General features: G+C 37.4%; 1 protein-coding gene across 2 annotated transcripts; it reads right to left on the bottom strand.

The window, feature by feature from the left end:
- On the bottom strand, positions 1–24,645 carry WDR12 (WD repeat domain 12). Of its 2 annotated transcripts, none has more exons than XM_065930797.1 (14): positions 24,511–24,645; positions 23,996–24,043; positions 19,832–19,926; positions 16,915–17,009; positions 15,041–15,147; positions 13,983–14,098; positions 13,259–13,413; positions 12,049–12,094; positions 9,872–9,957; positions 2,539–2,679; positions 2,280–2,385; positions 1,977–2,109; positions 1,155–1,227; positions 1–343 (listed from the first exon to the last, which is right to left on the bottom strand). In XM_065930797.1, the coding sequence occupies exons 2-14, from the start codon at positions 24,034–24,036 to the stop codon at positions 266–268; spliced, it is 1,272 nt and encodes a 423-aa protein (XP_065786869.1). In that variant the 5' UTR covers positions 24,037–24,043; positions 24,511–24,645; the 3' UTR covers positions 1–265. The 2 variants fall into 2 exon arrangements, with proteins under 2 accessions (XP_065786869.1, XP_065786870.1); XM_065930798.1 differs by lacking the exon at positions 24,511–24,645 and adding an exon at positions 24,247–24,405.
- Positions 24,646–24,704: the final 59 nt, after the last annotated feature.

Raw genomic sequence — 24,704 nt, 5'->3', positions numbered from 1 at the left:
TTTAGAAAAGAAATTAAAACTCAGTTTAATTTCAAAAGTTTTCATAAGGTAGAGAATGCAGGCCATGTTTTATATTCAATAAACACAACTGTTGTATAATAAATACAAAATAAAAAGACAGTGATAACACTATCATCAAGGGTGAAACAGTATATTAACTTTAATCTAAAAGGCTGCTTCCTGTATCTGTATTGGTGTTAGCTGAGTATTCTCTATTGATTTTATTTACAGAAGGAATCTCTGCAGTCAAATTTATCTTTCACTTTCATGCCCCCACATGGGAAGTCGTAGGCGAATATCTGTAGGAATACAATTTATTGTCTGCTCCTCCACTCAGAAGTAACTGCATAAAGTGAGAGGGGGAAAAAAGAAAATACAGAAGTAAATACAATTATTTCATATGATAGCTAAACCTAATTTAACCATCAGTAGATATTCTGATTACAGAAAGAATTACAGATGAGCAATGAACTTGCATTGACAGTTAATACTCAGATGTGCCAATTGCATCAAATTTCACTACTATAGCACACGCACATACACACACATATATATACAGTATATTAAAACTTTAAAAGCGATGATTTTAATTTGGTTGAGGCATAATATGCTTTCATACTTTCTATGAACCATTTGCTAAGGAATGTAATAAAATCAAAAGTTTGAAGGGTAATATAGTTTTACCTATTTAAGAAAATTAAGTCTATAAAGAACAGCACATTAATTGTTTATAGATCAGTGGATATTACAGATTTTTCAAATAGCCCTAGGACCTATATTTCAAAAGAGTTCTTAGGTAATAAAATAACTAAATTGTAATTCTTTTAAGTACATTTTATAATATAGCCATATTATGTAATATTTTTCTAAGTAGGAAATACTTTGACCCAATTAGTCTGAAGCAGCAAGTTTACAGACTTAAAAATTTTATTAAAAATACCCTTGAGAAAAAAAACTGCCTCAAAATATTCAAATTTTTCTACTCCTAATATTAAAGGATAATTTTTTCTTCTTTAAATGATGAGATTTTGTATTAACTTAGAATACAGAATTATAAATATCAGATACATTGAAACTAATAACTATGTGAACAAACAACAAATTTATTCTAATAATGTAGTTTCTTCTCTATCAAATAACTGATAAATTCTTACCCCTGAGTCTGTCCAGTCTACACTCAGAACTTTGTCTTCATGAGCAGCCAGATCATAGAGAGGAGCCTTACAACTAAAGATGAAAATATTAACATGTTATATGCATTTCATAGTATTAAACAAATATATGTGCATAATAACTTACACTCTTCTGAAAATTTTAGTTTGTCATCCTTGTCCCAATAACCACTTAATCTTAAAATTCTGAGTATTTTCTTGACTATCTCTCCCTATATCATTAACAGATTACGGGTTTGGTTACTGCCTCTCCATTCTACTTGTAGAAATATGTGAATAAATTATATATACATTCTCTTGGAGGCCCTTTGCACATATTATTATTGTAGCCCTAACTAAAGAAAGGAATCTGTAAGTTTTTATCTTTAAAAAGTATATACTTTTATAAAAAAAATAAAAAGTATATACTTTTATTTAATTTCCTATTAACATAATTTCTAATTTGATCAGATTCATTTAGGCCACTTGCCTTCTAATTCTGTGTAATATTTATATTAAGGCTCAGGATTCTTTTCTGCTATTTTATGTAACGAGGTGAGAAAGATGGACTTCATAAACTTGTGTATTTTTTTCCTCTGGCAAAAGATAAACTATCACAAATTCATTCAGAATGCAAAAGATAGCATATTGAGAAAATTCCTTTGATCCTGGCCTTCCTTTTTGATATCATTTATGTTACATTTCAGGGCATATGACCAAGAATATTTTTTTCACCCTTCTGCTTCTGGATAGTCATTTCAGTGTTCATTTTCTTTGTATTCAACAACTGATATACTTCATTTATTAATCATAAACAGGAATTACCTTCTGGTATCCCACAGCTTAACCATGTTATCTAAAGAACCAGAAATGAGCTGCTGTTCATGGGTAGGAGACCACTTTACTGATGTGACCCAGCCTGTGTGTGAGGTTAGGGACAGCGACACCAAAGAACCATCTGAACAAAACAAAACAGATAACGATGATTAAATTTTAGAAAAGAGAAGTAGGCAGAACACCCCCCCCCCCATCAAATTTGTAGAAAAGTATCTGCCATACACAGCTCTAGTGAGAAGAGAAATTGATGTTATTCACCCATGTTTTCCTCTGGAGATTTACATAACTCACCTTTAGTTCGGGGATCCCACAGTCTGATATGCCTATCTGTACTTCCAGATGCTAAACGTTTACAAAGTGGAGAATAGGAGATACAATTAAACACTTTATTTCCTGTCTGGGAAGGAAAAAAAAAAGGAAAGAACATGTAACCAGAGTAGGCTAAAAGTAATCATCTCCTAGAAGTTTACCACTTAAAAGCTCAGTTAAAATGAGTAATTTTTTTTTTTTTAAAACTCAATCAGAGAAGCACTGAATTTATAAGTCTTACCAAAGTTGACTTTAGACTGCCAGACTCAGCATCCCATACTCTAATTGTGTGGTCCCAAGATGCACTGCAGATTTCTTCAGCATCTGACCACAGAACTGAGGAAATTGCTTCCTTGTGGCCAGAGAGGGTCACAATGGGAGTCTAGAAATGAAAAGACACCCAAAAGGGAAAGCATTTTCAGTTCAGAGTAATCAAAACAATAATAGTGGTTATTACTTCTGAAACCCATATGCCAGATATTTTGTCAGGTGCTTTAGCTCTCATATCCCGCCCTATTTCATCTTTACAGCAATCCTCTAAGAGACACTTCAGTTGAGAAAGATAACTTGCCCAAGGTCATGCTGCTTAAAGATGGCAGATTTGAATCTGAATCCAAATATTACTCCAAAATTTGTAGTCTTTCCACAAGATTCTGTCACTACCCCATCTGCTCTACTTTTCATTTTGAGGAATATTAATATTGACACTGAATTTTCCCATTGACAAACATGTCACAGGTAGAAGCTAGGAGAAAAGGCCCTGGGGGCAGAAAGATGTAGGTTTGAGTTAATGGTGCTGCCATTTTCTACATGACTCTTCCAGGTTAATTAATTTCATTAAGCTATTCTCACCACCTCATTCCTTCAGCATCCAATCTTCAAATAATTTATTAAATTATAAGTGAGTTATGTAAACCTTCTGGTTCATTTATTAAAACTCCAAAATCTCTAACGTCCCTCCCAAATTAAAATTCCTCAAACTAGGTATGGTGTCTGTATTAAACGAAGAAAATGTAAAAGAAAGAGGGAAAGAGCTCTGAAATGAGGGATAGTCAATCTACTTTTTAACTCTGTTACATTTCACTTCCTTACATGTTAAGGGAATTACACCAGATTAGACATCAGCAAAGTTTTTTGATAAAGGTCCAGAAAGAAAAATTTTTTAGCCTTTCCAGGCCACATACAGTCTCTTTTGCATATTCCTCTTTGTTTTTAAAGCCTGTTAAAAATGTAAAAAGCCCTCAGCTCTCTATAGCACAACAATAGGCCAGTATGAGAGCTCCTGTTGGGCTGTTATTTGCCACCTCCTGGACCAAATGATCCCTAAGATCTCTTTTCCAGCTCTAAAATTTTCCTGAAAGTAGTAAAGGAACCTGATAGAGAAGTGAGGAACAGAACAGCCTCTGTTGTGATCCAAAACAAAAGTAAGGCAACATAGAGATAATCAGAGGTTCCAGGATAGGAAATGACATGTGAAATGATGGGTAGACTTAAATGAATAAGCAATTCCGTTCCTAGGTGTGAAATTGGAATTGATAAATGAAGACTTTTCAAGAGAAATGAAAACTTACGTTCATACAAAACACTGCCCACAAGTATTTCTAGCAGTTTTATTCGTAACTGTCAAACCAGAAACAACCCAAATATCCTTCAACTGGTGAATGATTAAACCAACTGTTGTATAATATATCCATACAATAGAATGCTACCCAGAACTTGAAAGGAATAAACCATGATATGGGGGCTTCCCTAGTGGCTCAGACGGTAAAGAATCTGCCTGCAATGCGGGAGAGGAAGATCTCCTGGAGGAGGGCATGGCCACCTGCTCCAGTATTCTCGCCTAGAGAATCCCTATGGACAGACAGCCTGGCGGGCTACAGTCCATGAGGTTGCAAAGAGTCGGACATGGTTGAGCAACGAGACCCAGCACAAACCATGATATATGCAATAACTTGGATGAATCTTTGTTTTTCCCCCTCAAATATATTATGTGGGGAAAAAAAACCTTGATGCAAAAGGCTACATACTGTGTGATCCTACTTATATGATATTCTAGAAAAATTCTAGGAATGAAGATCAGATAGTAGTTATTAGAGTATATAAATAGAAAAGGTTGACTACAAATGGGCAACATGAGTTTTAGGGGATGGCAAACTGTTCCATATCTTGAATAAGAATTAGTTACATATTGTATTTATTTACCCAAACTCAAAAGCTATACACCAAAAAGAATGAATTTTCTTGTTTTTGTTGTTCAGTCGCTAAGTTGTATCTGACTCTTCGAACCCATGGACTGTAGCCCGCCAGGCTCCTCCATCTATGGGATTTCTCAGGCAAGAATACTGAGATGGATTGCCATTTTCTTCACCAGGGGATCTTCTTGACCCAGGGACTGAACTTGTGTCTCTTGCATTGGCAGGCAGATTCTTTACTGCTGAGCCACCAAGGATGTAAATTTTTTTAAAAAGAGGTAGAAAAGTCAATGTTGGCACTGTTAACTGCAAACAAACTTCAGTAGAATGGAAGGGAAGGTGACTCAGTTGCGTCCGACTCTTTGCAATCCCGTGGCCTATACAGTCCATGGAATTTTCCAGGCCAGAATACTGGAGTGGGTAGCCTTTCCCTTCTCCAGGGGATCTTCCCAACCCAGGGACTGAGCCCAGGTCTATTATTATTATTCTACTGAATTTCTCCAGTATTATTCTATAGAAAAGCAATTTTGAGAGAAAATGTGGAAAAAACCTTATCATATGTTAATGTATTAGTATGAAACAAATGACCATTAAATGAACTGATTGAGTGTTATTCGTGTTAAGAGACGTCAAATACTAGAAAGAAATCTATCGAGAAGATAACTATTTTTGAAATTTGTCTTATTTTGGTCTTCATAACCCAACTTTTCCTATTATTTCTGATTTTCACTTCTAATAGCTCTTCTTTTTCTCTGCATTCACACTTTGGCTAACTGGTACAAGAGTCCTAGCTTTTTGGCCTCTCATAGCTTTTGACATACCTTCTTCACTAAGCTTACTCATTTTCAGCTTTTGATTTAAAATGTGAGACATGAGACACTGCCTTTCCCTTCAACACCTAGAGTCCACTGTGCGGTTTTTAATTGGCCTGATTTCAATATTGTTGAATCTCAGGAATAGGGAGGCCCAAGGAGGGAGACAGAAATGGGGGAGCGGCTTGTCGGTGGAGCAGTCAGGACACACACGTTTACTGATTAAGTTCACTGTCTCACAGAGGCATGGTTCATGGCACCCCAAAGCAATTACAATGGTGACGTCAAAGACCACCGATCAGGACTTCCCTGGTGATGCAGTGCATAGGAATTTGCCTGCCAATGCAGGAGACGTGGGCTTGATCCCTAGTCCGGGAAGATTCCACATGCTGCAGAGCAGCTAAGCCCATGCTGCAACTACTGAAGCCTGGTCACCTAGAGCCTGTGCTCCACAACAGGAGCGGCCCCCGCAGGTGCAATGAACAGTAGCCCTCTGCTCGCTGCAACTAGGGAAAGCCTGCGCAGCAACAAAGACCCAGGGTAACCATAAATAAATAAAATTCTATATAAAAAAAGATCACAGGTCACAATAATAATATAATAATAATTTAGAAGTCTGAGATTTCTCATGGTGGTGCAGTGGTTAAGGACAGTGGAGGACAGGAAAGCCTGGCATGCTGCAGTCCATGAGGTCGCAGAGTCAGTCAGGCATGACTGAGCAACTGAACAGCAACCAGTGGTTAAGATGCTGCGCTTCCAATGCAGGGGTTGCAGATTGGATCGCTGGTCGGGGAACTAGGATCTCACGTGCTGCTCAGTGCAGCCAAAAAATAAATACATTAATTTTTTAAAAAGTGTCTGAGATATTGTGAGATTTATTGATATAAAAATGTGACACAGACACAAAGTGAATGAATGCTGTTGGAAATATACCAACAAACCCGCTTGATATATAATTGCCACAAAGCTTCAATTTAAAAAACACATTATCTGCAAAGTGCAATAAAATGAGGTATGCCCCTATATATGAAGTATAAAACTAGATGAAACTAATCTAAGTGAAAAAAGTCAGAAGAGTGATCACTTTCAGGAGGCTACTGATTTCAAGGGAGCCTAGAGAGAGTCTTCTAGGAGGTGTTGGTAATTCTTGATGTTTTGCTTTGGATAGTGATTACTTGAGTATACACAACTAAAAATTCATTGAGCTGCACACTTCACTATCTGTATGCCAACCTTTAATTAATATAAAGATTAAAAAAAAGCTACCTTATGAGTAAAGAATTTTGATAATTCAAGAAGTCTTTTTCTACTCAAGATATATTCTTTAAAGGTTGATCAGGTATATGCATCAATAAATTGCCACTGGCACATTATCCAATTGATAAGGCATTTATAGTTTTAATTTGTCCTGAGAAAAATGATAAGGAAGCTGAGTTGCCAATCATTCCACTTGCAATTCAGCAGTCTATGTTTAAATGTATAAATTGTAAATCACTACTTCCAATTGAAAACAGTAAGTGCTGTTTATTGCAGTTTACCTGAGTTTGATTAATCATTTGTGATCACATTTTATTCCTCATTTTCAAAAACTTTATAAGTTATCTTTTTGACTATAAGAATTAAGGTGCAAATGTGTTCCTAATTCACTGCATATCCATTAAAGCTGTGAGATAATGAAAAGAAAAAAACATGATTTCCTACATTGAACTCAGTATTGTTCCTCTCATTAAGTGTATTAATTCAGGTCAGATCATAATAAATATCCTTCTAAAGGAACAGAGCAAATAAGAATATGAATGAACTTTCTGAGTGTAATTTAATTGGATATACTAATGAAATGACAGAATCAAAACTTCAAAACTCTTGATTTCTAGTGATTTAGGAGATGTACTAGAATTACATCTTTGATGTATGAAACATTAATATTATTACTACTTTTTAAATTGAAGTATAGTTGATTTACAATGTTTGTTAGTTTCTAGTATATAACAAAGTGATTCAGTTACATATTCTTTTTCAGATTCTTTTCCATTATAGTTTATTATAAGATACTGAATATAGTTTCCTGTCCTATACAGCTAAGACCTTGTTGTTTACTTATTTTATATACAGTAGTTGGTATCGACTAATCCTAAACTCCTAACTTGTCCCCCCCAACCACCACCTTTTCCCTTTTGGTAACCATAATTTTGATTTTTTATGTCTGTGAAACATTAGCATTAAACAGTTAGGTAATGAGATTCTTAACTTTGTGCAAGCTCTGACAATTAAAAGATCTTCCTTTAAAATTCACATGAGACCAAATAAAATAGCTAAATAACCTACCAATCTGTAAGCCTAGCTTTTTGTTGTTGTTTAGTTGCCAAGTTGTGTCCAACTCTTTACAACCCCACTGACCACAGCACAGCAGGTCTCCCTGTCCCTCACCATCTCCTGGAGCTTGCCCAAGTTCATGTCCATCCAGCTATCTCATTCTCTGTTGTCCTCGTCTCCTTCTGTCCTCAATCTTTCCTAGCATCAGGGTTTTTTCCAATGAGTTGGCTGTTCGCATCAGGTGGCCAAAGTATTGGAACTTCAGCTTCAGCATTAGTACTTCCAATGAGTATTCAGGGTTGATTTAAGATTGACTGGTCTGATCTCCTTGTTGTGCAAGTGACTCTCAAGAGTCTTCTCCAGCACCACAGTTCGAAAGCATCAATTCTTAAACCTTCCTTATGGTTCAGCTCTCATGTTTGTATATGACTACTAGAAAGACCATAGCCTTGCCTATACGGACTCATCGGCAAAGGGATATCTTTGCTTTTTAACACACTGTCTACGTTTGGCATAGCTTTCCTGCCAAGAAGCAACCTTCTTCTAATTTCATGGCTACAGGGACCATCTGCAGTGATTTTAGAGCTCAAGAAGAGGAAATCTGTCACCGCTTCCACATTTTCCCCTTCTGTTTGCCATAAACTGATGGGACTGGATGCCATGATCTCAGATTTTTAATATTGAGTTTTAAGCAAGCTTTTTCAGTCTCTTCCTTCACCCTCATCAAGAGGCTCTTTAGTTCCTCTTTGCTTTCTGCAAAGAGGTATCATCCACATATCTGAGGTTGTTGATATTTCTCCCAGCAATCTTGATTCCAGCTTGTAACTCATCCAGCCTGGCATTTCGCACAATATGCTCTGCATGTAAGTTAAATAAACAGTAAAGTTTTGTTGTACTCCTTTCTCAATCCCAAACCAGTCATTTTTTCCATATAAGAATCTTATTTCTTGACCCACATACAGGTTTCTCAGGAGATAGGTAAGATGGTCTGTTCCCATCTCTTTAAGAATTTCCCACAGTTTGTTGTGATCCACACTGTCAGAGGCTTTAGTGTAGTCAATGAAACAGAGGTAGATATTTTTCTGTAATTCCCTTGCTTTCTCTATGATCCAGCAAATGTTGGCAATTTGATCTCTGAGGTTCCTCTGCCTTTTCTAAACCCAGCTTGAACATCTGGAAGCTCTCAGTTCACGTACTGCTGAAGCCTAGCTTGAAGGATTTTGAGTATAACCTTACTAGCATGGGAGATGAGTGCAATTTTACAATAGTTTGAACATTCTTTAGTATTGCCCTTCTTGGGAATTGGGATGAGGATTGACCTATTATAGTCCTGTGGCCACTGCTGGGTTTTCCAAACTTCCTGACATACTGAGTGCAGCACTTTTATAGCATCATCTTTTAGGATTTTACATGGCTCTGCTGGAATTCCACCACTTTGCACTGGCTTTATTGGCAGCAGTGCTTCCTAAGGCCCACTTGACTTCACACTCCAGAATGTCTGGCTCTAGGTGAGTGACCACACCATCATGGTTATCAGGGTTATTAAGATCTTTTTTGTACAGTTCTTCTGTGTATTCTTGTCATCTCTTCTTGATCCCTTATGCTTCTATGAGGTCTTTATCATTTCTGTCCTTTAGTGTGCCCATCTTCGGATGAAATGCTACTTTGATATTTCCAGTTTTCTTGACGAGATCTCTAATCATTCCCTTCTGTTGTTTTCCTCTATTTCTGTGCACTGTTCATTGAAAAATGCCTTCTTGTCCCTGCTGTTCTCTGGAACTCTGCATTTAGTTGGGTGTAACTGCCCCTTTCTCCCTTGTGTTTTTGCTTCTCTTCTTTCCTTTGCTATACACACCACTTTGCCTTCCTACATTTCTTTTTCTCTGGGATGGTTTTGTTTGCTGCCTCCTGTCCACAGTTCTTCAGGCACTCTGTTTACAAGATCTGATCCCCTGAATAAAGCCATGAAGCATGCCGTGCAGGGCCAGCCGAAACAGACAGGTCACACTGGAGAGTTGTGACAAGATGTGCTCCACTGAAGGAGGGGTGGCAAACCCCTTCTGTATACCTGCCATGAGAACCCCACGAACAGTGTAAAAAGCCGAGCTTGATGCCATTATAGTCAGTGACTCAAAATGCAGCAGTTTCATCATCAAAATTTACTACCCTACCGAAAGAAAGTCTAGTTACGGTTGAAGCACCGAGACAAAAGGAAACCAAACACAGTACAATGCGGTCAGCTCTCACAAACGCTTACCCGCGTGAGTCCTAGCTGCTCTGTTTTCTGTTTCTTTCTTGGTCGATTTGTGGATTCTTCCATTTCATCTTCTTCATCTGTAGGAACTATATCATAGAGAAGTAGATATGATAAGTTTAAAATTTAAAGTAAATATTAATTACAAGCAATCTCAAAGGATTCTTACATTTCTGGGTATATACTTCATGTTATCTCAACTGGTTAGGAATGAGTATTTTTCTTTATTTTGGTTAATGGAAAATTCTATCTAAAAACAATACATGGGTTACCAATCATCCAAAAGGAGAAAGCAAAAAAATAAAGTATATTAAAATCCTAAAACCTAACCAGTTTGGTATCTTATAACACACTGAAAGGACATACATTCCAGCCATCTTTATTTTTCTTGACTATTTCACTTTTATTTTTACTACATTTAAAAAAATTAATTTTATTTATTTATTTTTGGTTATGCTGGGTCTTCATTGCTGCATGGGCTTTTCTCTAGTTGCAGCGAGCAGGGGCTACTCTCTGGTTGCAGTGTGCAGGCTCTAGGGTGTGCAGGCTTCATGAGGTGTAGCTCCTGGGCTCAAGAACACAGGCTTAGTAGTTGTGATGCATGGGCTTAGTTGCTCTGCAGCATGTGAAATCTTCCCAGATCAGGGATCGAACCCATGTGTCTCCTGCACTGGCAGGTGGATTCTTTACCACTGAGTCATCTGGGAAGACCTATTTCACTTTTCTATCAATAAGTTAAAAGTGTTTCATAGATAGCCTTTTTTTTTTTTTTCCCCAAAAACTAAAAACTTTGTTATTCACCATTTGGCTAGGTAGCAAACCCAGATAAACCATAGAGTTTAGTGTTTTCTGTTTATAAATGTCATGTGCTTTTCCCAAAATGACTATAAGCATCTTAAGGGTAACAACTATTCATATATATGTCATCTACCCAGCACTATCAAAAAGTATTTCACAAAAGGAAAAATTCCTCCATAAACGTTCTGCCTCAAAACTGCTTGCTTTAATGAATTTTGGGGAAAAAATCAACCAAAATGGGTTTGTATTTCCTGCCATCTTACACATAATTATTTAAAACTGTTTAGGCTTTTCTTGATTATCTTCCCTTCCCCGACTCTACTTTGTGAATTGAATTTAGGGTGGTGATGGCAGTTTAGTATCCAAGTCGTGTCTGACTCTTGCAACCCCATGGACTGTAGCCCACCAGGCTCCTCTGTCCATGGGATTCTCCAGGCAAGGATACTGGAATGGGTTGCCATTTCCTTCTCCAGGGCATCTTCCTGACCCAGGAATTGAACCCGGGTCTCCTTCATTGCAGGAAGATTCTTTACCAACTGAGCTATGAGGGAAGTTGTACAGTAGTAATAGAGCAATTTCCTCAAAAGTTAGCAGAGGTGTTCTGTTAACCTGTGCAATAAATAGTTCTGTACTACTATTCTTTAAAACATGTGGGTTTTTCCCCTTCTTTTCTTCTAAAAGTGTCTTCTTACTATTATCAAGGAACGTTGCTCTATGAGTCCCCCTTTCTCCTCTAATTGTTCCTTCTAATCTATGTTTTCAAAGTAAGAAAGTTCAGTAAAATTGTATTTAAAAAATGAAACTAGGCCACCTTAACTAAGAAATTTCTCTAATACTAAAGTATCAATATGACTCAGAAGGCTAGTTATTTCCAGGTTTCTGAATAAGGGAACTCTGAGAACTAAGGCAGTTACGTCCCACTACACCAACCGTGTTACTGATACTTGCAAGGATTCAGTGACACTGCCCAATAAATAAGGGAGTGGTGGGGCAGACAGACAGAAATTAATAATTTTTCTACTACAGTACTTTGTTTTGGGCTTCCCACATAGCAGTAGTGGTAAACAACCCACCTGCCGATGCAGGAGATGTAAGAGACTTGGGTTTGATCCCTGGGCCAGGAAGATACCCTGCAGGAGGGCATGACAACCCACTCCAGTATTCTTGCCTGGAAAATTCTATTTGGATGCTGGTGGGCTACAGTCCATAGGGTGCAAAGAGTCGGACACGACTGAAGCGACTCAGCATGCATATAGTACTTTGTGACCCAAAAAGCCATGGTCCAATTTTTATGGCAAATTATGGGCTAAAAAGTCTTTTTTTTACATTGTAATTCTTAAAATACCACTAATAAGTGAAAGTAGAAGAAATATTTCATTTACCTGTAGACCAAATCTTTAGCATCTTATCCCAGGAGCCACTGCAAAACTAAAAATATATATATGAAGGGAAAAACAGGGTGAAATGTAATCCATCATATTATTTGCCTTTTTTTCCTCCTGTTATTTAACTTGAAACGTTTACTTTGCCATTAAATCCTTACTACTATGGCATCGTCTTTCTGCTTGTCTTCCTAGTCTCTGGGAAGCTGTATCCTCAATCTCACAGAAGTTTAAAGAACTACCATTCTTACGGGGCCTGTACCCAGGTCACGGCTGCTTAGATCAGGGTGGGCAACTGACCTACGCTCTGCCAATAAGTCTTTTCCTCCTTCAGAGCCTTTTTTGGGAAAACTTGTGTTCCAGAGAGATGAAGTTATTCGTTTCCCAGAGACAGATAGTACAGGGTGTAAATCCTGGGAATATTGAAGGCTAGGTTTTATTGCCATGTAGGGAAAGCCAGTTTGAGGTGAGAAAATGAAGTCAATATGGGGAGGCAAGAGAAGGAGGAGGTGTGCCACATGCAAGCCTCTACTCCACTGGTTCGAAAACGATCATCACCCTGCTCATGATGTGATTCATCACTCCCTCCTTGGATCTTTTAAGCTAAAAAATTTCAGGACGTGTTTCTGTCTCTTATAGCCAAGAGACAGGGAACAGTTAATTCACTTAAACTTGGACTCAACAACATGTAAACCTTCATTATGGCTCAAAATGAATACACATCAATCTCTGAATGCAGAAATGTCATCTATTATGCTAACTGGCAAAGAACTATTGAAGAAACAGTCTTAAACCTAGAATACTACATTGTGGTTTGGAGAATTTTCAGATGAAGAGTTTATAACCCCTCTTAAGTAAAAATTGTGTTGCTCTCATGGTTTGTTTTAACTTTTACTGTTCTGTCATGATACAGAGTAGATCGGCAATAATTGCAAAACAGCCTCAATTAACGCCAACTTCAGTGTATGCCAAGTCTTAGGTGATCAGCTAGACATTTTCAACTGATGACAGCACTATGAGTAGTTAAAGGACTGCAAATGGCAATCACTGATTTCAGAAGGTTACACAAAGAAATTACTTGGTTACCTGAGTTCTTAAAATCTTTGCAGTTTATGTAGGCCGATCACAGTGACTTTATGTAGAAAAGAATTTACTCGCACAAGAATCTCAAATTCTAACTGGACACAGCACCAACACAGTGACTCCTTACTCTGGTTCCTGTGCTATCCACCGCGATGGAATCCACGCTGCCCGCATGGCCCCGGCAGCAGTGCAGGGCTTTCACCTTGTTCCTCTCTGCATGCCACTCCCACAGGAGAATAGTCTGGTCCATGGAGGCGCTCAGCAGCAGGCAAGACAAGTTATCTTCAGAAAGGAGAACACAGGAAACAATTCAGTACAAAAATTTTGTAGTGTTCTGAAACTAAACAACTAAGTTTTTTGTGGTTGTTGAGAAAGATGTTAAAAAGGTAAAAGACCTCATATAGCCACCTTTGGAAAAAAGCTAGCTTATGGTAAAAAGGGAAGATTCCTTAAAAATACTATAGGGACTTCCTTGCTGGTCCAGTGTGTTAAAACCCTGCAGTTCCACTGCAGGGGGTGCAGGTTTGATCCCTGGTCAGGGAACTAAGATCCTGCATGCCATGTGGTGCAGGCAAAAAACCCCCAAAAAACTATAAAAAAAGATATGCATTTAACACACTCACTATTAACTTGAAAATGTATATTATGAGACATAATTTTAGGATTCACTTCTACTGATTCATGGATTTTAAAAAAATATGTCTTTTCTTAAACACTGAGTATTTGAAAGTCCCATAATAACTAAGGCATGAGACATTTCCTATCCTGTCCCAATTCTAACCCAGCATTGAAAATGGCTATTTCCAATTCCCTATCTAGGATTCCTCTCAGTTTAGGCAAAGAGTCCTAACCTTTTTTCACCCAGGCCACATCTTTTACAACATCTGTATGTCCCACAATTGTCATGATTGATTTTCCTTCCAAGGACCAGATCCGAGAAGTCTTATCATAAGAACCAGTCAAGATCCTATGAGGAGAAAAAAAAAATTCCTATGAAATACAAAAAGCACCTTTTTCAAACGCTGAAATCAATTTTATTTCTAAAGCAATGATAAACCTTGCAGATTATATTTTCTAACCTTTAATATAAAGATTAAGACTTCAAAACACACTAGAATAAATCAGAAGATGTTACATTTGGCTTTTCCCCACCTCCTAAAAATAAAAACATAATTGACAAACCATAAATTTGATTTTTACTATTATTGTAAAATACTACCACTCCCAGGGAAGCTAAGCAAATTGTTTGAAAAGCCTAATAGTTCTTTGTGTTTAACCAGTGAAAACCATTAAATAGCAAACCAGTAGAACCATTTAAAGTAAAAAGTAAAACCAATAAAAACATAACTAAGTAATAACTCCGGGCAGACATTCATTAAATGCAAACTCCTACTACGATTCATTCTTGACGTGTTTTTCTACAAATAAGCCCAGTAGGGTTTTGCTCTAAACCATTCACACCTTTTGATTCCAATCTGCTCTTTTCAGCCCTAAAATAGCATGACCTGCATCTTCAGGGTAGAAGGTTAGGAGATCTGTGGCTAGAAAAAGTTTTTTTCCCCTCTATGAAACAAATTATATTCTTAGTCTTAAAAGCAACATAATCAAATAAATGCTCTAAGAGACACAACCTATTTGGAAGATAAATGTCACTATGACATCTTGAGACAGAAAAGAAAACCTATTAATAGGTATGTTTCTTCTTGACTATACTAAATTTAAAGGTCTTTGGCATGGTGACGAGATATACATGTGTGTGTGTATGTGTGTGTATATATATATATATATAATTAAATTACTTTCACAAAGAACAGGCAATCAGAGAAAAATATTCACATATTACATTTAAAATAGATACAAGAAATAAATGGAAAAAAAAATAGATACAAGAACACTCATCTGGCAATACCATTCCTCTGTCCCTTCGATCGCACTGATCCAGTCATCATGGAACATGCACTGCTCTGGCTGAGGGGCAGTGTACTTCTCCACGTACTCTAGTTCCACAACTTCTTCCTAGTCACAGAGAAAAAGCAGAAATCCATCAGGCGTGCAGTTTTTACATGGTACATTATGAAAATAAAGGAGCCTCAGTTTAATTTATCTCCTTCATATAATTCCTCTTCCAAAGCCAAAAATTTTGGAGCCATATAGAAAGTGAAAAACTTTATTTGATCTAACAGTATGCTAAGAGTAACATTAAGAAATATTAATGATTTTGGAAAACTTATGCTTAAAGTGGAAAAAAGAATACAAGAAACTAAAAGTCTACAAGCAATAAATGCTGGAGAGGGTGTGGAGAAAAGGGAACCCTCTTACACTGTTGGTGGGAATGCAAACTAGTACAGCCACTATGGAAAACAGTGTGGAGATTTCTTAAAAAACTGGAAATAGAACTGCCATATGACCCAGCAGTACCACTTCTGGGCATACACACTGAGGAAACCAGATCTGAAAGAGACACGTGCACCCCAATGTTCATTGCGGCACTGTTTATAATTGCCAGGACATGGAAGCAACCTAGATGCCCATCAGCAGATGAATGGATAAGGAAGCTGTGGTACATATACACCATGGAATATTACTCAGCCGTTAAAAAGAATTCATTTGAATCAGTTCTAATGAGATGGATGAAACTGGAGCCCATTATACAGAGTGAAGTAAGCCAGAAAGATAAAGAACATTACAGCATACTAATACATATATATGGAATTTAGAAAGATGGTAACAATAACCCTATATGCAAAACAGAAAAAGAGACACAGAAGTACAGAACAGACTTTTGAACTCTGTGGGAGAAGGTGAGGGTGGGATGTTTTGAAAGAACAGCATGTATATTATCTATGGTGAAACAGATCACCAGCCCAGGTGGGATGCATGAGTCAAGTGCTCGGGCCTGGTGCACTGGGAAGACCCAGAGGAATCGGGTGGAGAGGGAGGTGGGAGGGGGGACTGGGATGGGGAATACGTGTAACTCTATGGCTGATTCATATCAATGTATGACAAAACCCACTGGGAAAAAAAAAAAATACATTGATTTCTAGAAGTCAGATTTTGGTATCAAGAGCACCTTTTAATGTTTTTCAAATGGCAGTCCTTTTTAAAAAATTAAATTAAATATGTATTTCCTTCCTGAAAAAAAAAAAAAAAAGAATACAAGAAACTATAAAATCATAAAAGCATACAATTTAATGGATACAGAAGTTCTCTTTAAGATGATAAAAAATTCTGGAAATGGACAATGGTGATGGTTGCATAGCACTGGCAATGTACTTAATGAATTGTACACTTAAAAATGGTTAAAAGATAAATTTTATGTATATGTTACTATAGTTTCAAAAATTGCCCTTAATTATAAAAGCAATTATAAATTATATTTTAAATTATAAAAGCAATAATAAGGTAAGTTTGACTAAATTAGAGGAAGAGGGCAATCATTAAAAATCACATAAACCCAACCCACAAGCTTATATATATGTACAAACATTTTATACACCTTTACTAGTAGTAAACATATTTGCTTGATATGTTTCTTGGTAACTTCACAAACATGAAGTTTTCTCTCCATATTCATTTATCTGCATTCTTTGAATAATTTTCTTCTCTTAGAAGAAAAGAGGGGATTTAAAAATTGAACATATAGAAACCGAGGTTCAAATTTTTAGGAAAAAATAATCAAAAGGCTCTTGGTTGCTGCAGAGTCAGGTTGATAATAAATGGAGTTTTCCTACATTATCTGGTAATACCTTCAGTAAAACAGAGCAGGTAAACATTTGAACTTACTGATGAGATGTTTTCCAGTTCCATGTGTTTGAACAAGGGCATTCGTAGAAACTGGCCCTTGATGAGGAAATCAAACTCCACATGTTTGTGGAACTCTACAGAAAATACGTAACAAAATTACAGTATTAGGACCTGAAGTGGTATTGGCAGACATAAATGAGAGACCCCAAAATAAACAGGTACCTGTTATCCCATTGTGGCCTTCAAGTTTCCCTAGACTTTCCCAATGGCACAACAGGACCACGTATTCCAGTATATTATGTGATTTTAAACAATTAAATTTAATATTAATTAAATTAGTATTAATTAGTATTAATATTTTTACTGTGGATAGTATAACCATTTTGAGTAAAGAAAACCTTTGTATTCTATGAAAAATCCCAAAATATACAAAAGTAGAAATAACATAATGAATCCTCATTTGCATTTTTTGCCAACTCATGGACAATCACCTATACTCCTCCCCCTACTCTCCTGCTGGTTTATTTAAAACCAAAACTCAGAAATGATATAATTCCACCTATAAATGCTTCAGTATGTATCTCTAAAATATAAAGACTTTTAAAAAGTCACAGTGTTAAAAATTTTTAATTATTTAATATAATAAAGCCAATGTTCGCATTTCCTTGTTTTCTAAGTGTCTTTTTACAGTGAGTTTTTTTAGAATTGGCATCCAAAGTCCTCACATTATACTTGATTAATATCTTTAACAGTTCTCCATCCTTCTTTTCCTCTGCCTTTTATTTACTGAAGAAATTGGGTCTAATACTCACATTCTGGCTTTGGTTGTTTATATCTCCAAGGTATCCCTTAACATGTTCCTCTACCACCTACATACAACCTGTACATTCAGTTCAGTTCAGTCGCTCAGTCGTGTCCGACTCTTTGCAACCCCATGAATCGCAGCACGCCAGGCCTCCCTGTCTATCACCAACTCCCGGAGATTACTCAAACTCATGCCCATCGAGTCAGTGATGCCATCCAGCCATCTCGTCCTCTGTCGTCTTCTTCTCCTCCTGCCCCCAATCTCTCCCAGCATCAGGGTCTTTTCCAATAAGTCAACTCTTCGCATGAGGTGGCCAAAGTATTGGAGTTTCAGTTTCAGCATCAGTCCTTCCAATGAACACCCAGGACTGATCTCCTTTAGGATGGACTGGTTGGATCTCCTTGCAGTCCAAGGGACTCTCAAGAGTCTTCTCCAACACCACAGTTCAAAAGCATCAGTTTTTTGGCACTCAGCTTTCTTCACAGTCCAACTCTCACATCCATACATGACCACTGGAAAAACCATAGCTTTGACCAGACGGACCTTTGTTGGCAAAGTAATGTCTGTGCTTTTTAATATGCTATCTAGGTTGGTCATAATTTTCCTTCCAAGGAGTAAGCGTCTTTTAATTTCATGGCTGCAGTCACCATCTGCAGTGATTTTGTACATTATGCAGACCTAAATGCCTGTTAGACTTTGAGTTTACTTTTGGCAAAATATTTACACACAGTATTGTTTCCTATTGTATCACATTAGGAAGCACGCGGGGGCTTCCCAGGTGGTGCAAGTAGTAAAGAACCTGCCTGCCAATGCAGGAGACATAAGAGACACAGGTTCGAGCCCTGGGTTGGGAAGATCCCTTGGAGGAGGGCATGGCAACCCACTCCAGTATTCTTGTCTGGAGAATCCCATGGACAAAGGAGTCTGGCAGTCTAAATCCACAGGGTCACAAAGAGTCAGACACGACTGAAGCGTCTTTGCACACATGCATGAAGTGTGCTACCTGTGTCTCTTTTTACGATATTAAATTTCTCTGAGTTCAGAGGATGTCAGTCTGTTCCCATCTATCACAATGTTCTTTGTTAGCCTTCGACCTAATAAATCGCTTTAGTTGAGACTGATGATCAATTCTTAAATCCATCACTTCATTTGGAGTTATGAAATGCTAAAAATTCTTCATTCTATCTGATTTATTAGCTATACTCTTTTTTGAAGAATTCCGTCTCTCTGTCTTGTTACTTCTAAAAAATCTGTATCATAGAATTAGAGAACAAACTTATGCTTAACGGGGGGAAGGGATAGTTAGGGACTTTGGCATGGACGTGTACACACTGCTCTGTTTAAAATGGATAACCAACAAGGAAATACTGTATAGTACATGGAACTCTGCTCAATGTTACCTGGCAGTCTGGATGGGAGGGGAGTTTGTGGGAGAAGGGACACATGTATATATGCAGCTTTATCTCTTTGCGGTTCCCCTAAAACTATCACAAAGTTGTTAATTGGCTATACCCCACTACAAAATAAAGTTTTTTTAAAAAATCTGAATTATTTGTATCTTCAACTCAAAAGCAATTACTCGTTTGTTCGGTTTATACAAAAAGATACATGAATGTTCATCTACAATTTAGAAAACTATGCAAATATTTGCTTGCATGCTCAGTTGTGTCCAGCTTTTACTTGGGTAACAACAAAGAACCATGTACTAGGATTGCAAAGCATCTGTTGCAAGAAAATAATTCTTATCCTAGTTCGAAAGAGTTTTTCAGCAAGTAGGATATACGACATCTTTGAAATGTAGAAAACTATGCATCAGAATCTCTATGTTATATCCATGATGAAAATGATAGGAAATGCTATACGAATATCTATCAAGAACTTTACCCTAAAAATCTTTATTTCTAAATCTCAACCATCTTCTCTCCATACTGCCTTAAAGCAGATTAAACTGATTTTTTTTCCCCTAAAACTTATTTGAAAGCATTTTTCAAAGTATCATGTAGGAGGGAAATTACATGTTATAATTTATACATTTTGCCATTATAAAATGCATGCAGTATTATAGAATAATGCCCCCAAAGGGCTATAAATAACAATGCGATGCACTTTAGTCATTTTGCCCTCCCCTAACTTTTCAGGGTCTATACCTACCATTTTTGGCCTCCAACAATTTATTGATGATGTTACTAAGGTCAGCAATTTCAGAGGCTGCAGGTATGGAGAAGGGAACATCATCTACCGCATATCTACAAAAAGGAAATGATACATCAAATCAAGTCTACAAATATTTTAACAAATAGGCATTTATTCATTCAACAAACATTTACTGGGTATCTAATACACACCACACATTTTGCTACATGGGGTTAGCAAAAAAATGAATTAACCTGTGGTCTTTGTACTTGAAAAGGGTTTACGTCTGGTAAACAAATACAAGGAAACTGTGTAAGAACAATGTCATAGTAATACATAAAATGAGAGAATAAGGAAGCAGTTGGGTATTTCAAACAGAGAAAAGGATAAGAGCAGAGTCTGAAAGGATGCATTAAAAAAACACAACACTCTTACACTACACCTAGAAAAGTGAGTTTTCCGGGTGACATGGGGGAAGACAGAAAGAAGGGGTGCAAAAAAGCAGCATACACGCATAAAAAAGCTAAGTTATTAAACTGCCCAACCAACCTATTCCGAAGTATTATTTTACTCAAGAGTGACCAAGGATAAGGCTAAAGAGATGTGCGTGGAGTGGCTTGGATGCTCTGTGCAGCACTTTTGACTTCTTTCCTTAGGCAATGAGGAACCACTGTCTAAATCAAATAACATCATCAAAATTTTGTTTAGTTAGATCTCTCTTGGACAGCACTGCAGTGACTAGATTAGAGGCACCCACAGCAGAAGGCAGATCAGAAACTCTTGTAAGAGAAAATGGGAGAAAATTCTTACAAATCACATATCTGACAAGGAACATGCATCTGGAACATATAAAGAACATTTATAACTCAATAATGAAGACAACACTATTTTTAAAATGGGCAAAGGATCAAAATAGATATTTCTCCAGAGAAGACATACAAATGACCAACAGGCACATGGAAAGTTGTTGAGCACTGTTAGTCATCAAGGAAATGTGAATCAAACCGCAAGGCGTTATCACTCCATACCCACCAGGATGTTTACAATAAGAAAGACAGATATTAAGTGTTGGTGAGTAAACGGAGAAATTAAACACTTATTCATTGCTGGCAGGAATGTAAAATGGTACAATTGCTTTGAAAAAATCTGGCAGTTCCTCAAAAAATTAAACATGGAATTATCACTTGACTCAGCAACTCCATTCCTAAGTACATACCCAAGAGAAATAAACACGTTATGTTCACACAAAAACTTGTGCACAAATAGTTCGCATTACCACTATTTTTAATAGCCCCAATACGTGAAAACAGCCTAAAAGTCCATCAAATAAACAATGAAAACAAAATGCGGTCTAGCCACACAGTGGAGTGTTATTCAGCAGTAAAAAGGAAAGAAGTGCAACATGGACAAACCTTGTGAAACACCATACTTAAGTGAAAGAAGCCAATCACAAAGGGCCGCGTATTATATCATTCCATTTATATGAAATGTCAGAGACAAAAATTAAATTAGTGACTGCCCTGGGCTGGGCTATTTGGAAGTTTCTGGAAGCGTGGGGGAAAAGGGTAACAGCAAGAGTGATGAAAAATGTTCTAAAATTTTCTGTGGTGATAGTTGCACAATTCTACAAATATACTCAAAATTAGTGAATTGAATATGCCAAATGTGTGACATCTACTATACATGAACTATATCTTAATAAATTTGTTACAAAAACCAAAACCAAAAAAAATCTCCATAAGGTCTGAATTATGGCTTTATTTGTGCGGAATGTAAAAGAGGTTTAGGTAGAACTTACAAGGCTCATCAAGTCTATAATAAATCTCTTTCTGCAGCAAAGGGAGTGGGGGGAAGAGACTTCAAATCTTGTTAAAATGTAGATTCTCAATCAGTAGATCTGAGGTACAGTCTGAGATTGTGCTTTTGCTAACCAGCTCCTAAGTGATGCTGGCCTTCAAACTATACTTTTTTGAGTAGTAAGGCTATGGTTATATATTTATCATGTCAAAAAAAGTAAGGACTTATTTAGTTTCTCCAAAAGGTAACAAAACCTAGAAACTGAAAGTTTTGGTTTACTGTTTTGGTCAGTAAGATGGGGGTGGGGGGAAGAGACGCATAATTCACATACTCATATATGAACATACATGCATATGTAAATTATATGCATCAGTTCAGTTCAGTCACTGAGTCGTGTCCGACTCTGCGACTCCAAGGACTGCAGCACCCCAGGCCTCCCTGTCGATCACTAACTCTCGGAGTTTACTCAAACTCATGCCCATCCCATCGATGATGCTATCCAACCATCTCATCCTCTGTCATCCCCTTCTTCTACCGCCTTCAATCTTTCCCAGCACCAGAGTCTTCAAATGAGTCAGCTCTTTGAATCAGGTGGCCAAACGACTGGAGTTTCAGCTTCAGCATCAGTTCTTCCAATGAATATTCAGGACTGATCTCCTTTAGGATGGACTGGTTGGATCTCCTGTAGTCCAAGGGACTCTTAAGACTCTTCTCCAACACCACAGTTCAAAAGCATCAATTCTGCAGTGCTCAGCTTTCTTCACAGTCCAATTCTCACATCCATACATGACTACTGGAAAAACCTTAGCCTTGACTAGACGGACCTTTGTTGGCAAAGTAATGTCTCTGGCTTTTTAATATGCTGTCTAGGTTGGTCATAACTTTTCTTCCAAGGAGGAAGTGTCTTTTAATTTCATGGCTGCAGTAACCATCTGCAGTGATTTTGGAGCCCCCAAAAATAAAGTCTGCCATTGTTTCCACTGTTTCCCCTTCTATTTGCCATAGAAAACTAAGAGCATGGCATCCGGTCCCATCACTTCATGGCAAATTATATGCATATCTGAGAATAAATCTACTTTCCCCCTTCAGTTTACTTATCAGAACATATTATATCAAACGGAGAAGAAAGAAGTTTAATTTCTAGATTTTGTTAACTTTTGGGAAAATCTAAATATATAAACAAACACATATACACACATTTGGCATTTATCCATTTATCACAGCAATTTAAATACAGTTGCAGTTGCTCTAGTATTTCTTAAAACTTCGTGTGAATCAACAATAATCTCCATAAACCTTTTAATTAGAAAAAATACAGCAGTCAAGCTATTGCATCACCATATTCCTTTAGAACTATTTAGACTAAGTATATATACTCATTTGTATTGATAAGACAATTCATATATGCTGTATGCAACAGTACAAGAGGTGTGAGTATGATTTACCAGGTCAATTCATAAAACTACAAACAATCAAAAATGTAATCTTAATTGATGTGGGAGTTTTTTAGTTTTTAGCTGACATTAACTTGTTAATACAGCTTCTATTTATTATTTATCATCAGTACCAGAAAAACTAGACATTTATTGACTGAATCAATCCAATTAGCATAACTCAGTCTCTACCATCAGGAGACTTACAATATAGCTGAAAAGACTAGGCAAACAAAAAGAAAAATTAATAGTGTAATATATGCCACAAAGCAGAATATAATTAGGTTTCAAACGATTGCTATGTATCTGGGGACCATTTGTAAAATTGGTAAAGTGTTCAAATACATATACACATACAGTTATGTATACATACACACATATATAACATGCATATGTATATGTGTGGATATATGTAATACATATATATGTAATTTATATATATGTGTATATATATATAAATACCCAAAATTATAACTGAATTGACTTGACACTCTTATAAAAAATCAGTTCTACCAACTCCCTATTGGGAGCTCCACCTTCTAGCCTGGTTTAGAAAAACATCATCTGTCACCTACTTAAGAAAATGAAGTTCATGTTTTCAGACAACACCACTAGCCGCCAGCCTCTAACGATTTGGTCCGTTGTTCACTGTTCAGTTGCATAATGCACTTCATTCAGGAAGCAAACCTGAAACCCTTTAGCTCTCTCTACCCTTACAATTCAAATTATGCCTGAGAAGCTAGGCAGGAACGACGGGTGATTCTTAAGTCCTCGCAAGGTACCGCAGAAAACGCGCTTAAGCGACAAATCCAGTCAAAAAGGAAACAAGTAAATTGACGGCAAAGACAACCAGGGATGCACAAGGTCACACGGAAGAGGTCCTACGAACGAATTCCGGGGGCCCGGGGCGGGGGAGGGAAGGAAGGGAGAGACAGGGAGTACGCTCACTTACTTCTTGTTGTCAGTGAAGAAGCGTGTCTGGAGCTGAGCCATGGCGTACCTAGACAAACGTATGGGTAACAGTCAGACTATCCGCACTCTGGTCTTTCAAGACTACAAAAACAGGGATCTCAAAATGAGGCTGCACGTGTCAGAGAAAAGATGCAGTCGATCCCAGGGCTTCCGCTTTCTTTCCCCGGGCCTCAGCCAGAAGGCACCACGAGGTTGCCCTTCCTCAAGATCCAGCCCATAAATATCAACTACCTATTCCTAGAGTAGGCGTCATCGATTAGTGAGGCATGGTTTTAAAGGCGACGCGTCTCTTTCAATTTTTTAAAAAATATATATATTTAAGCTTGCGATCGATTATGCAGATAGAGGCCCGTTTCAAACCGACTTTTCTCCGTTTGAAATGTTAACATGCTATCCTTCGTTGCGATAATACAAATACAGTTCCTAGATACTACAACTCCCAGAAAGCAGCGCTTCTCAGATGATGTAGCCACTGGGAATTGTAGTCTTTCTTACCACGCTGCCCTCAGGCTGTCTTCTTTGCATTAAACCTTCCCGACTCCAGGCAACGACCTATTATATTTCCTCGGCCTTCAGCTTTAATTTGCTAAAGTCCTTCCGGGTTTAATTTCTCAAGCATACTCCCAATCAAGACTCTTAGTCTACCGAGATTTCTCTAAGGCTCTAGCTACTAGCCTCAGGCTTTAGAT

This window comes from Muntiacus reevesi, chromosome 3 (assembly GCF_963930625.1).
Source record: "Muntiacus reevesi chromosome 3, mMunRee1.1, whole genome shotgun sequence".
Lineage (NCBI taxonomy): Eukaryota > Metazoa > Chordata > Mammalia > Artiodactyla > Cervidae > Muntiacus > Muntiacus reevesi.
The sequence above is the reverse complement of the archived record's forward strand: the minus strand, read 5'-3'. Positions and strand labels throughout refer to the sequence as shown.

Coding starts and splice junctions, on each gene's coding strand:
- WDR12 (XM_065930797.1), bottom strand. CDS start 24,036: ATGGCTCAGCTCCAGACACGCTTCTTCACTGACAACAAGAA. Junction 15,148..16,914: donor AACTGGAAAACATCTCATCA/GTAAGTTCAAAT, acceptor CTCTGTGACTAG/GAAGAAGTTGTGGAACTAGA. Junction 2,680..9,871: donor AGCAGCTAGGACTCACGCGG/GTAAGCGTTTGT, acceptor TTTCATTTCTAG/ACTCCCATTGTGACCCTCTC.